This window comes from Mercenaria mercenaria, chromosome 16 (genome assembly GCF_021730395.1).
Source record: "Mercenaria mercenaria strain notata chromosome 16, MADL_Memer_1, whole genome shotgun sequence".
Taxonomy (NCBI): domain Eukaryota; kingdom Metazoa; phylum Mollusca; class Bivalvia; order Venerida; family Veneridae; genus Mercenaria; species Mercenaria mercenaria.
In genome coordinates, this window is record NC_069376.1 from 25,371,562 (window position 1) to 25,386,911 (window position 15,350).

Below are 15,350 nucleotides of genomic sequence, written 5' to 3' on the forward strand. Positions count from 1 at the left end.
GGTCTTCTCTAAATATTGTTCAAAGAATTGAATTCCATGCAGAACTCTGGTTGCCATGGCAACCGAAAGGAAAAACTTTAAAAATCTTCTTCTCAAAAACCAGAAGCCCTAGAGCTTAGATATTTGGTGTGAAGCATTGCCTAGTGGACCTCTACCAAATTTGTTCAAATCATGACCCCGGGGTCAAAATTGACCCCGCCCCAGGGGTCACTTGATTTTACAAAGAAAAATCTTAAAAAATCTTCTTCTCAAAAACCAGAAGCCCTAGACCTTAGATATTTGACATGTAGCATTGCCTAATGGACCTCTACTAATATTGTTCAAATCATGACCCCGGGGTCAAAATTGACCCCGCCCCAGGGGTCACTTGATTTTACATAGGAAAATCTTCAAAAATTTTCTAAAAATAAAGCAGAAGGCCTAGGTTTTAGATATTTCACATGTAGCATTGCCTAGTTGACCTCTACAAAATTTGTTCAAATCAGACCCCCGGGGTCAAAATTGACCCCGCCCCAGGGGTCACTTGATTTTACATAGGAAAACTTTAAAAAATCTTCTTCTCAAAAAGCAGAAGACCTAGAGCTTAGATATTTGACATGTAACATTGCCTAGTGGACCTCTACTAAAATTGATCAAATCATTACCCCCGGGGTCAAAATTGACCCCACCATAGGGGTCGCTTTATTTTACATATGAAAATCTTCAAATATTTTCTTAAAATAAACCAGAAGGCCTAGAGCTTAGATATTTCACATGTAGCATTGCCTAGTGGACCTCTACAACATTTATTCAAATCATGACCCCCGGGGTCAAATTGGCCCCGCCCCATGGGGTTACTTGATTGTACATAGAAAAATCTTCAATATTTTCTAAAAATAAACCAGAAGACCTAGAGCTTAGATATTCGACATGTAGCATTGCCTAGTGGACCTCTACAAAATTTGTTCAAATCTTGACCCCCCAGGGTCAAATTGACCCAGCCCCAGGGGTTACTATATTGTACATAGGGAAATCTTCATAAATTTGCTTAAAATAAACCAGAAGGCCTAGATCTTAGATATTCGATATGTAACATTGCCTAGTCGACTTCTACAAACTTTGTTCAAATCATGACCCCCTGGGTAAAATTGGCCCCGCCCTAGGGGTTACTTGATTGTACATTGGAAAATTTTCTAAAAATCATCATTGAGTTTGACATTTGAAACATATTACTCTGGTGAGCGATCCAGGGTCATCATGACCCTCTTGTTTCCTATAGTGTTAGTGATCGAAATAAGAAAATGGTAAAGTAGTATAACATTTGTGATGCTAAAACTGAAATGAGAGACATGAAATAATACATAAATATTCCAGTATTTACTGTTAACTTCTTCAGGTTGGTGAAATGATGAACTCAGTGGTATCCATAAACAAACTGGATCTGACCAGTAAGCCAGTTTCTAAATGCAAGGGAAGTCACTCTGCCAGCAGTGATCAAGCGTCTGATGACTCAGATGCAGAAGAAGTAGAGTGCAGACTTCCACATAACACAGATTTGGAACCAGACGACTTTGACTTTGATGGAAGAACAGGTGTCTCAGAGGATGCTAGTCAGTTAAAGAGAGACAAAACCAGGGAATCTAAACTGTGAATTTGTAGAATTTGTCCAGGCTGGGTTTTGTTCCAGAAAAAATATTCAAGAATAATTTTAATGTTTTGCAATAGTTAATAAAATTAGAAGTTTATTTCATATAAATTTGTAAGAAGGATATTTGAAACTTTTTGGGAAGATAAAATGAAGAAATGAAGAAAAAAAACTTCCAGTAGAGAAAAAGTAAATAGATGTTAGTCTACCAGATTTGTCATTTTGAAATATTTGAATTTGTATTTTCAAAAACCAGAGTTGTACCACAAAAATCATTTACTTTGAAAAATGTTATTTTGTGTTTTAGCCCAAATCTATATGGAAATGTCCAAATGAACATGTGATGTAGATTTTTGTATTTGTTTTGCCTGAAAACTTGTGATGTCTCTTTTATAGTGTATATAAAGATACTTATATATGATATTGTGTGATACATAATATATATGAAACTCATTTGCCACTCACAGTTCTTGTAGTTATTAGGTTTAGTTCTGTGTTATACAAGAACAGAACAGAACTGTTCTATTCTGTTCTGTTCTTGTTGAATTATCTTTGTTTATTATAATGTTTTATGTTCTAGTTACCTGTTTGATACTCTGTGTATTTACCCAACAGGCTTATGGAAGGCCCGTGGTTCTACCCAGGTGTTTGTCCAAATAGCTTGTTGAAAGGATGCAGTTTTACCCAGATGCTTGCCAGAGAGTGAAATAATTTCAATGAGGGTCTTTCACTTTATTTAAAGCTGAACATTTGCCGTATTACTAAACTGTGTCAATGTTATTTGAAATGATACAAAACAATAATTATAATGTCACTCAATATTTAGGCATCTATCTTTAAAACAATTTTTAAAGTGCAAAAAACCCTATTTTAACAGTATTTAGGGCCTAGTATATTTGATAGTTGCCACGTAACAGTAAATAGGCAACATAAACTCCATTAAGTGACGGAATCGCAGTCAGAATGTTAATTTAAGGCTTAAAGAAATTAGTCAGCTCAGAAGTTGATGTAATTCTGTAAGTTGTAGTTATAAAAGTTCCTTTGAAATTCCTGCAGGAAATGGTTTATATTTGGCTAAACATAGTTTTGAGTTGCTTTTTTTAAATTTTAACAACATTTTAGTTAGAGTATTAGGTTATTTTTATAGAGTTTTTTCATTTCTTTTTTTTTTTTTATAGTTTTTCCTCTCTAAATCCATTTCATGATATTAATTAATCCATATCCATTCAAATCCTTCCAAATATAATAAAAGGACCACTTTGCTTTACTTAGATTTGTAAACTGTACATGTGTACATACAAGATATATATTGTCCTTTTTAAACCAATATGCTGTTGAAATTTTGTGTGATAATTTTCTATAATATTATGTTACCTGTTCATATTGTCCCCTCATTTGTTTTCATTTGTGGAAAATATGCTCGATGCTAACCTTCCTAAATGTAGCATTATGTCAGGCTTGTAAATATAGTGGTCTGATGCCTATATTGGAAGAAAATTGTGTTCTAATGCCTTTACAGATGCAATATAGTGTTCTGATGGCTGTGTACGTACAATTTAGTGTATCAATGCTGGTATAGATACAATATGATGCTAACCTTCCTAAATGTAGCTTAACCTACGGCAATGTATAACACAAATGCGATAATGTCTGATTATTCTTTGCATTATGTCAGACTGGTAAATATAGGGTTCTGATGCCTAAATTGGAACTAAATAATGTTCTAATGCCTGTATATTATTGTGTTCTGATGGCTATGTAGGTACAATTTAGTGTACCAATGCCAGTACAATATAGTGTTCTCTTTCCTGTATAGATAAAATATAGTGTTCTAATGCCATATACAACATACATACATTGTCTTAAATGACAAAGAAAGCTCTCTCTTTTTCAGCTACCTCATAGCCATCATTGTGCGGCTTATAGTTAGGATTTTGTTAATTAAATACAAGAACTTCTTTCTGTACAAAATTTATCAACATTTGGGAAGATGAGTATTGGGGCATATTGGCATACAATTGAAAATATTTGCTTCATGTTTTATAAGATAATCCCACCATCACATTTTAATTATGATATTCATATATTCAAAAACCGCATATCATTTAGAATCCTTGTACCCTTATTTCCAAGGGTAAGTGTGTACATGAATGATATTTTGTAAAGTAAGGAGAAATTATTATACAATCTGAAGGAGAAACAGAGCTAAAGTGTGAAATATTTCATGAGAGATTTATATATGTATATGACTAAAATTTAAGACTTTGAGCCATGCCATGAGAAAACCAACATTTTGGGTTTGCGACCAACATGGATCCTGATCAGCCTGCGCAATTTGCGCAGTCTGGTCAGGATCTATGCTGTTCGCTTTTGAAGCCTATAGCAATTAGAGAAACCATTAGCGACCAGCATGGATCCTGACCAGACTGCGCAGATGCGCAGGCTTGTCTGAATCTATGCTGGTTGCAATCCCACCATGTTGGTTTTCTCATGACATGGTTCATATACAGAATAGAAATTAGTTTGATATACTGAGTTGCATTGCTTGAAGAACTTTTTCAGGGAAAAAGATTTTCTACCTTGCATCAGTATGACATTAAAAACTGCTGTTTTTGTCATTTTCAATGAGTGTTTTGACAGTAGGGAAAAGGCTAAACAGGTAATTAAATGTCCTGGTTGCATGGTAAAACACATACATATTTCTATCCCTTACAACACATAATATTATTGAAACAAGTTTGAGAGGAAATGAGTACTTAAGAACAAAATATTCATTTTATTTAACTTTATATAGAATAGCATTAAGGCGTGTCAGTTTTTTGTTCCAACATCTGCAGAAATCATGGGGATAGGTTGTTGCCATCACTGTATAAGTGGCTCTGACACCAGCCAATCTCTGTGGATTGTGCAGAGGTCATGGGGATAGGTTGTTGCCATCACTGTATAAGTGGCTCTGACACCAGCCAATCTCTGTGGATTGTGCAGAGGTAGGAACAGGATGTACAGGCTTTATTGCTACAATTGCCAATGTCTAAATTCATGCCTCGACTATGATTTAATCTTTAGGGATATGAATATTTGTTTTCATTAGAAATGACATTATTTAGAAAATTGTCAAGGTTATTTTTTCTCTCATTAAAAAAAATATCCATGAACTTAAAGCGACTGGCCTCCAGATCTACAACAACAAAAAAATAATATATTTAGATATCTTGAAGTAAATGCTAAAGGCTTTAAAACTTAATTACTGCATGACAAATTTTATGTTACAGAACACACATGAGAATCTGCTGTTTTTACTACTTTTTACGATGAAAATCACATCTCAATTGTAAATATATATATTTTGAAGTCATTACTTCAGCTATATTGCTATTTGTTAGGACGATAGGAAAATGTCTTTATTGCCATGGCAGTCAGGGGTTCGATTCCTGACACGGTCATCTTTTTTTCTTGATTTGGAATTTTTAAAATATTTTAGAAACAAAAATTCATATTCTAATGTTTATAATATGACCAAACTTAAGTTTGAAAGAAACTTTTTAGCCAAATCTGGAGGTCAATGCCTTTTACAAATACTAAAGCAAAGAAATAATACAAGATTTTATATGGTGTTCATGTTAGAATTCTAGCTTATGAAAAGTTGGTAGCCTGGTGCCTGCCTGTAATGAAATAATGTGTGGAGGGGCATCTGGGGTCCAAGCTGGAAAGTCACCATATGACCTATAATTGTGTTGATGTGACATTAAACCCAACAGAAACAAAAACAAGATTAAATCTGTTATTTGAAAGATCTAAAAATAAATTTAGCTTAAACTGTCTCTCATCTATTTAGCAATTGTTAAACAAGTTCAGGTAGAAGATTACATTGTTACATCAGAAATGAGTTTGTGTTTTTTACAGTTCAGATATAACAATTACAAATCAAAATTAGGCTTTTATAAATTTATTCCTTCATGTTTGTATATTATGTATCTTGAAAAACGATGTACATCGTTTGTTTTTCTTTCTTTTTTTATACCTTTCAAGAGCAAAAATGTACTCCCCAGAAACCAACCAAAAACACCAGCAAACAGATCTCTAAAGAAAAAAACCTGTTCACAGTAAGATATGAAAATGAATGATCATGGTCTGCACTGTTTGCCATTCAGTCAGTATCTTTTTAGTAAGCATCCTTTTTAACAGTTAATGGTACTGCCCAAATTAAAAGATGGACAAGTTCATTATAGAAATTTAACAGGGTAAGGGTTAATATGACTGTGTTGAGTGGAGTTATCTAAACTGAATGTTGTTGAGAAATTAATCAAGGCAGTATTAGTTTGAATTGCAGAAGAGAAATGCAGTAATTGGCTATTGAAAGACATATACCAATTTTAATTGCTATTTCTTGCCATAGTTAATTTGTATATATATGTATTTATGTTATAAGGCATTTTTGATTTATTAGTATTGTTAAATCCATTATCAAAACATTTTAAATACAGGTAATATTGTTGAAAGATATTCATTTACCCCAAATCAATGCAATTTATTAAGTTTTTTTATGGAAAATTATCATATTTAAACCTGTTTTGTTAACCAGAATTTATAAATGTGATATAGATAATATAGATAAAATTTATACCGATACCCAGTTGTATATAAATTGTTTTCACACATTTTTGTTTCATTTTATTATTTGATCTGTGGCATGAGAAAACCAGTATAGTACATTGGCGCAGTCTGGTCAGGATCCATGCTGTTTGCTTTCAAATCCGTGCAGGCTGGTCTGGATCCGTGCTGGTCGCTTTCAAAGCCGTGCAGGCTGGTCAGGATCCATGCTGTTTGCTTTCAAATCCGTGCAGGCTGGTCTGGATCCGTGCTGGTCGCTTTCAAAGCCGTGCAGGCTGGTCTGGATCCATGCTTGTAGCAAAGGCACTATGTTGGTTTTCTCATGGCGTGGCTCATTTATTATATATCATTTGTCATGCATACGCAACTGTTATTTAACTCAGTTCAGCTGTTTAAATGAACAATCAAATTTTGATATTCTGTGGAAACATGGCTTTATAGAGCAGTCTTTAGTTAAGATGACTACGTAAGTGCTGTTGCATAAAATGAGCTGCACGGGCGAGATGTAAAGGTTTTAAACATTATTCTAACACGACCAGCAAATAACCTACATACATGTAGAGCAAAATCTATCTCGTGTTATTCTGCAATATACCACTCGCGTGCAATGACGTCATCCGATCCAGGAGTGTAGCGCTGTCGTAAAAAGTAGTTAACACTTTTTTCTAAAACTATTGATACTAATATGTCATGTTAGAATTGAAATAATAAGTTCCCAAGTGTGATTTATCATAGAATAACCCGAGTTTTTCGTTCTTATGCGAAACAATATATCACTCAGGCCTACGGCCTTCGTGATATATTTTTGCGCATAAGAACTCAAAACTAAATCATGGAATTTTATTAGTTTGAATTGGAAATAAATTGGTGTCTTTATCATTTGCAAAAGTTTTAAGATGTCATCTGAAGAGCGCATAGATTTTAGAATAGGTAGGTCATATTTAAGTTTTATCACTGTTTGAAGCAAACATTTAACAGTCTAACAGAAAACAGTATGTCTAAAGTGGCCTCTGTGGCTGAGTGGTTAAGGTCGCTGGCTTCGATTCACTTGCCACTCAAGCTGTGGGTTTGAAACCTTGCTTGGAGTGTAGTGTGCTTTCATGTGAGGAAGGCATCCAGCTGGCCTTGCGGAAGGTCAGTGGTCGTACCCAAGTACCCACCGGAGCCAGAAATAATGTTCAGATGAGCACTTTGGAACTTCCTCCACCACCATGAAAAGCTGTAAAGTTGCCATATTTTTTATTTTTGAGGGGGAAGTTGTTAGTAAGTAGCATACTGTTCAGCGGTACTGGTACAGAATCCAGGAACTGTATATATGGCAGCATTAACATCTTGAATACTGTTGAAAAACTTTTAAATGCACAATCATCAAATCACTCAGTAGGTTTAAGGAAATAACATGTGTTAAATGTTTGGAGGCCTCCATACTTAATTTTCTTAGGCCTAAGTAATATACCTGTATTCCATTTTTGATTTTGTATTTTCTTTTATGTACCAGTTTGAAGCCTAGTTTTCGTTGTGTTTGTTTTTTGAAATCATTGTTGTATAAATTGATTCATATATTGTTCTAGTCTAATACATTTTTGTGTGCTGAATCATTTTTTTCTTATTCATTGTTTTTGTACATTTTAGATACATGTATCTTGCCATTTGTTATAGAACTCATTTTGTTTTACCGCGTATGTCATTCACTGACATTACTTCGAAAGTTGTTGAAATTACTGCATTTGCAGAGTATTAATTTAAAAGGGAAGTAATAAAAGTGTTTTTGTTGAGTATTAAAGGGAAATAATAAGTGTTTTTGTTGAGTATTAAAGGGAGATTATATAATGTTGACTATTAAAGGAATTTTGCAGTTTTCTGACTTGGAATTTTAAATATCGTTCTGAAACAATTTTTCAAAGAAGACTTTTCCAGGTGGTCTTTGCCTGTTAATTCAAAGAATACCATATTTTGGCTTTGATAAGATAAATGCTAATTGGCCAAGTGAGTTTATATAAAATACCTTTTATATGTAATTGTACCAGCTTCTTAAGTTTATATAAAATACCTTTTATATGTAATTGTACCAGCTTCTTAAGTTTATATAAAATACCTTTTATATGTAATTGTACCGGCTTCTTAAGTTCGTATGTCTTTGAACCTGTTGATTGTGTAAATCAGTTCATTCACATGAGTGGAAAAATACTTGCTTGTGTGTGTGTATGTTTATATGCCTTTGCATATTTCTGTATTTAGCTCTAATGTTTTCTATTGATTATGCTTGCGTCAAAAACATATTTAAAGCATTAACCCAAAATCTTTCACTAATAGTAAAACATGTATCTGACCTCACACATGTATGTAAACTAGAAGTTGTGTGATATATGTCCGAATAGATTGGTTGTTAAAAAGCGGATCTCATAATCATTGAGCAGAAATATAACAGAACTAGATAGATTTTTTTTTGCAAGTCTTAGCTTAAATTATTCCACACACCATTAAAAAATGGAGGGCATGTAGCGTTACCCTTGTCCATATGTCTGTCTGTGTACATCCTGTCTGACTTAGAACTTTGCCATGCTTGGTTAGATTCCAAAATAACTTTGTTCAGTTGTCGACACGAACTAGACAGTGTGTCAGGTGCAGAACTGAGATCCTTAACTCTACGTTCAAGGTAACTTTTAGAGGTCAAAGGTTTAAACTGGTTTCTGTGTTCTGACTACATTTCGCTTTATATTTCTAAGAACCATACTCTGATTTGCATATTTACTGTGTACTAGGTTCACAAACCATTTTCCTGTTAAATTGTATAGTTTTGTTAACAGAAAAAGCTGGTAGATAAAACTGTAAATCAGGCATATACTGGCCTAATGATCACATTGGAAGAGCACAAGACAATGTTAAAAGTCTCAATTTTAATTCTCCGGACGTTAGGCTAATGTTCTCAATGATGCTATGATGGGAGACAATTTGTCTGAATTCGTTCTCCACTGCTTACATTTATATGGACATTGTCAGTTACATGTGAAGAACACGTCGTCCCAGGCATTAGGTCCAGAAACCTAGTTAAGTAAACTGCTCAATGCTAAAAGCTTAACTACTTTAGAAAAAAATCACTAAAAAAATATTTGCATAAATCCCCTCTAAAAACAACACCATTTGCTCAGATGAAGTTTAAAACAAACTCATTTCACATGAAATAACTGTCTTAGTAGGGGCTGTTCAAACATTCTTTCCATGTAAGTTACATAGAGTCTTCAGCTGGTGATTGAATTGAATTTCTCTGATGATCATTGTTTACCGAGAGAGAAGTTTCAGACAATGTTAGAGGGGCATTGCACTATCTGAAAAAGGTTACAAAGACATTACATTATCAGACAAGGTTACAAAGGCATTACATTATCAGAAAAGGTTACAAAGGCATTACATTATCAGACAAGGTTACAAAGGCATTACATTATCAGACAATGTTACAAAGGCATTACATTATCAGACAAGATTACAAAGGCATTACATTATCAGACAAGGTTACAAAGGCATTACATTATCAGACAAGGTTACAAAGGCATTACATTATCTGAAAAGGTTACAAAAGGAATTACATTATCAACAATGTTACGAAGGCATTACATTATCTGAAAAGGTTACAAAGGCATGACATTATCAGACAAGATTACAAAGGCATTACATTATCAGACATGGTTACGAAGGCATTACATTATCAGACAATGTTACAAAGGCATTACATTATCAGACAAGGTTACAAAGGCATTACATTATCTGAGAAGATTACAAAGGCATTACATTATCAGACATGATTACAAAAGCATTACATTAACAGACAAGGTATCAAAGGCATTACATTATCAGACAAGGTTACAAAGGCATTACATTATCTGAAAAGGTTACAAAGGCATTACATTATCAGATAAGGTTACAAAGGCATTACATTATCATACAAGCAAGGTTACAAAGGCATTACATTATTAGACATGCAAGGTTACAAAGGCATTACATTATCAGACAAGGTTACAGAGGCATTACATTATGATACAAGGTTACAAAGGCATTACATTATGAGACAATTTACAGAGGCATTACATTATGAGACAAGGTTACAAAGGCATTACATTATGAGACAAGGGTACAAAGGCATTACATTATCAGCCAAGGTTACAAAGGCATTACATTATCAGACAAGCAAGGTTACAAAGGCATTACATTATTAGACAAGCAAGGTTACAAAGGCATTACATTATCAGATAATGTTACAAAGGCATTACATTAGTGATGATAGACTGAAGACAATTTGCTTAATGTAATTCATCTCATACAGCTAATTCATGAGTGGAAGCTGTCAGTTCTGTAGTGGAGAACAGGCTTAAAGGTGGAAAATTCCAATAAACTCTCTACTGGTCCAAATAAGAGACTGAAATTTGTTTTTTTAAGCAGTTGACAAAATGGACTGTCCTTGCAAATTGTAGCTTGATTTGTAACTTATTCAAAGTGTGACCTTAAAGGCATTACACTTAAAAAAGTGTGTTTTTTTTTCTCACAAATGCAGGCAGGACAGTATACGTTGCAGATTAAATGGATCCTTGCTATTTTTGATACATTTATGAACAAAAATGTATGTGGCATTTAAATAGATTTTTGTTGTAGCTGTATTTTGTGGATGATGTTGAAAAAGAGAAAATATTGTAAAAACTGCAGTGGCAATCTGAATTGTAGTCCGAAAAAAATGTTGCATATAACTCCTACTTGACAAATTCCTGCTTAAGGCAGACAAAATCTCTCTATTAAAATTCCTTTTAAATACATTCTCATCCATTAGGGATTCATCAAATTCCTGAGACAAACAAGGGAACCATGGTACTTGGATTCATCAAATTCCTGAGACAAACAAGGGAACCATGGTACTTGGATTCATCAAATTCCTGAGACAAACAAGGGAACCATGGTACTTGGATTCATCAAATTCCTGAGACAAACAAGGGAACCATGGTACTTGGATTCATCAAATTCCTGAGACAAACAAGGGAACCATGGTACTTGGATTCATCAAATTCCTGAGACAAACAAGGGAACCATGGTACATATGTGTGTGCAAAAAAATGTTAAAGAAAAAGACTTTTAAGATTTAAAAGAATATCAGTGTAAACTGAGAAAAAAACAACATTTTTTAAGGCAGAATGATAGATCAGCTTTAAACTTGATTGTTTGAAAAAAAATTAGTGGAGTGGGAATTTGTCTGCCTTGGCCAAATTGAAAAGGGTTTGAAAGAGGTTTTCTCCATATTCTATTCTAGTAGGAAATAATTTCTTTTATCACTCATTTGCCTATATTGACATAATTTTTGGTGTTATTTTAAGATTTAAACCACTGTCAGCAGCTTTTTATGCCCCCGAAGGGAGGCATATAGTTTTTGAACCGTCTGTCCGCAATTTTCGTGTCCGGTCCATATCTTTGTCATCCATGGTTGGATTTTCAAGTAACTACACATAAATATGTGGCACAGTAAGACGACGTGTCGCGCGCAAGACCCAGGTCTGTAGCTCAAAGGTCAAGGTCACACTTAGACGTTAAAGGTCATACTTCATGATAGTGCATTGATGGGCGTGTCCGGTCCATATCTTTGTCATTCAGGCATGGATTTTAAAATTATTGGGCATGAATGTGTACCACAGTAAGACGACGTGTCGCGCGCAAGACCCAGGTCCGTAGCTCAGAAGTCAAGGTCACACTTAGACGTTAAAGGTCATGTTTCATGATAGTGCAATGATGGGCATGTCCGGTCCATATCTTTGTCATTCATGCATGGATTTTAAAATAACTACGCATGAATGTGTGGCACAGTAAGACGACGTGTCGCGCGCAAGACCCAGGTCCGTAGGTCAAAGGTCCTAAACTCTAACATCGGCCATAACTATTCATTCAAAGTGCCATCGGGGGCATGTGTCATCCTATGGAGACAGCTCTTGTTAAATAAGATGTTTTTCTTTCAAAAGCTCTCCCAAAATTTTCTGTCTCAAAATTTCTGAATTTGTAAGGTCTTTGGTTCAATCGGTATTACTTTAATACAGCAAGTACTGACAGAATTTACAGACTGACATTTGTTTGCTAAGGATCTTTTCTTGCCATTGTTGAATTATCACAAATGTAAATATATTCCCAGCATTGTTGTCAATGAATTGAAATAAGTATTGTGCTATTTAATTGACCTGTCAAAACATAGGCTCAAACAGAATATAATAAAAGCTGGGTCCATTTTTTGACAGGTCAAATAAATTGGACAATATATTAATATTGGTATTTCTAGTCAGCCTTAGAAGAAAAAAATATATATATTTTCCCTGCCAATATGAGAATATACAATTTGTTTGTAATGTATTGTTAAAGTACTTAGAAATTGGATAGTAAATTTACCCATTGATTTGAGAAATATGAAAGTACATTCTATGTTGATTTGAGAAATATGAAAGTACATTCTATGTTGATTTAAAATGTGATGCAAGTTGTTACTTGTTGAATCAAAATAAACACCAAAAAGACATTCCTTTGTTGTTTATATATTGTTCCTTGAAATGAAAATAAAACATTCAAAACACTTACAGGACATAAAAGGCCTCCGTGCTCGAGTGGTTAAGGTCGCTGACTTCGAATCACCTGTCCCTCACCGATGTGGGTTCGAGCCTCAATTGGGTTGTTGAATTCTTCATGTGAGGAAGCCATCCAGCTGGCTTACGGAAGGCCGGTGGTTCTACCCAGGGACCCGCCCCGCGGCCCGTGATGAAATAAAGCATGGAGGGGCACCTGGGTCTTCCTCCACCATAAAAAGTTGGAAAGTCGCCATATGAGCTATAACTGTGTCCTCAACAAAAAAGACAAATAATACACATAGATGACATTATCATCATCACCATCATCATCATCATTATTATTATTATATGACTAAAATTCAATTCTGAAGATATATAACATTTTCAAAAACGAAAAAATATGGTACAGAGAAAAGTGTCACGAAAAGTGAAAGAAAAAAAATACATAACCCTATCGTGAATAGTTATTTTCTATGTTGCTTTGTGAAAATATTTTGGTAGATCAATGAACGAATTTTAAATCTTCCTTAAAAATGTTTTACTTGTATAAGATATGATACTTGTATTTTGCATTAAATTGTTTTCTGTGTTAAGTTGACACTTAAAAGGAAATGACATCTGTGTCATAAAAAAACATTACTAAATGTATTAATTATGTAAAATACTTTGGAAAATGATCCTTTTAAATTGTTGCCTATCTATAATAGATTGAATGACTGTAGTAGTGTTACGGTGTCGTCTGCTGTATTATAAATAGATAAAGAAATACCATGTTTTAGCGCTTGCGAAATAATTTGACGAGGGCGCAGCAGTATATCCTTTCATTTGACTTATAAAAGTTATTAGTGATTTTTTTCAATTTTAAGTATCTTTCACTAACTGTGGTTGTCACTATTATATATCTGTATATGACGGAAAACTTCAAAATCGTTACATTTTTTTTTTCAAAATCGGGGACTCAGTAGCATGGTAATATATTGGTTGTAAAATTTTCAATCTTCACGTCTTTCCTTTTTCAAATCTAATATAGACAGCCAAACCAATGAGTTCAAACGGATTTAATTATGATACAAATTTTGTTTTTTTGGTTCACATGACGAAACAAAAATATACCGCGCAAAGTTAGAAGAGCAAATGTTTTTTGTTTACTAGACTTCCCCAGGACGTTGACTTTGAATAACTTGCCCCTCACCGATATTGGTTCTAAACCTCAGGTGTGTAGAATTCTTTCATATTCAAAAGGAAGCCTTTCAATTATATGACGGAAGGTCAGTGGTTCTGCCCATGTGCCTACCTGGATTTGAAATAACGCCCAGAGAGCCCTCAGTGTTTTACCTCCACCAGGAAAAGCTAGAAAGACGCCGTATGACCTATATTTTTTCACTGTGATATTAAACCCTTCAAAAGGAATCTACTGTGCGGAAATATTGTGCAGGGCGTATCTTTATTCGCATGACTTGCGCGGACACATACAAAACTTGTGCTTTATATAAACGACAAGAAATGGAATACGGGATATTTGAGTACGAAACCAGAGGTCTAGAGTTCGAGCCACAGTTCCTCCAACTAAAATATCATTAACATTAGGGTAAGAGTCCCGTGAATGGATGTTCTTCACCTAGCCGCTAAAGAACCAGGGAAGCTTCTGGGATTTGAGCGTCTTCTGTATCTTGTACTATCCTCCAACTAACATTACGGTCTCCTAAAGGAGTTGCCCATAAAGGTTACCGGTGGCAACTATAAAAACAAAGTAACATATGAGTCGGTGGTTCTACCCAGGGACCCGCCCCGCGGCCCGTGATGAAATAAAGCACGGAGGGGCACCTGGGTCTTCCGCCACCATAAAAAGTGTTGGAAAGTCGCCATATGACCTGTAACTGTGTCCTCAACAAAAAAAAAGACAAATAATACACTTAGATGACAAATGTACTATCTACCATAAAGGTAGTATACTAGCTCCGTGGTATGTCTGGAAGAAAGCCTTTGTACCAAAGGTGCAGCCTTAGTACCAAAGGTGCTTAACATATTGATAACTGAATTTACGCAATTTTTCCGTCAAAAGACGAAACCTTGGTATATGGATATGAAAAAAAAACAGTAAATGATCTCGGATATAGAATTAGTAATCGTTCATCAAAAATTGCATGACAGTAAAAAAAAATGCAACCTTGAGTTATGGAACCTGTGCAGTACAAGTCAGTTTATCACAGTGAATAAGTGTGTGAAGTTTCAATCCATTTCCACAAGTGGTTATTGAGATACCAGCTTACATACAAAGAATAAATCCAATCTGGACGCAGACGCCGACAAATAGGCAAGTGCAATAACTACCCATTCTTCGAACAGTCGAGCTAAAAACTCCCAGTAAACCCATATTATATTTTTCAGAATATATTTTCTATTTACAAGTCTGCTTTCAAGTATCCAGTGGTTGGTAAGTGAAAATGTTTGTTTTTTTGTTTTTTTTTGTTTTGTTTTGTTTGTTTTTTTATTTATTTATAAGAGGACCTCTTTGTACTTTAGTTTTACTCTCT

At 34.5% G+C, this 15,350-nt stretch overlaps 1 protein-coding gene across 7 annotated transcripts in view; it reads left to right on the forward strand.

Moving 5' to 3' along the window:
* Window positions 1-12,770, forward strand: part of LOC123543854 (solute carrier organic anion transporter family member 5A1-like) — a 44,642-nt gene extending 31,872 nt beyond the window's left edge. For 3 of the 7 annotated variants that reach the window (XM_053526420.1, XM_053526421.1, XM_053526426.1), the window contains 2 exons: window positions 1,376-10,245; window positions 10,456-12,770. In XM_053526420.1, the coding sequence (XP_053382395.1) occupies window positions 1,376-1,630 (255 nt within the window). In that variant the 3' untranslated portion in view covers window positions 1,631-10,245; window positions 10,456-12,770. The remainder of the gene's footprint in view (window positions 1-1,375; window positions 10,246-10,455) is intronic. The other 4 variants (XM_053526424.1, XM_053526422.1, XM_053526423.1 and 1 more) reach the window with 4 other exon arrangements.
* Window positions 12,771-15,350: the final 2,580 nt, after the last annotated feature.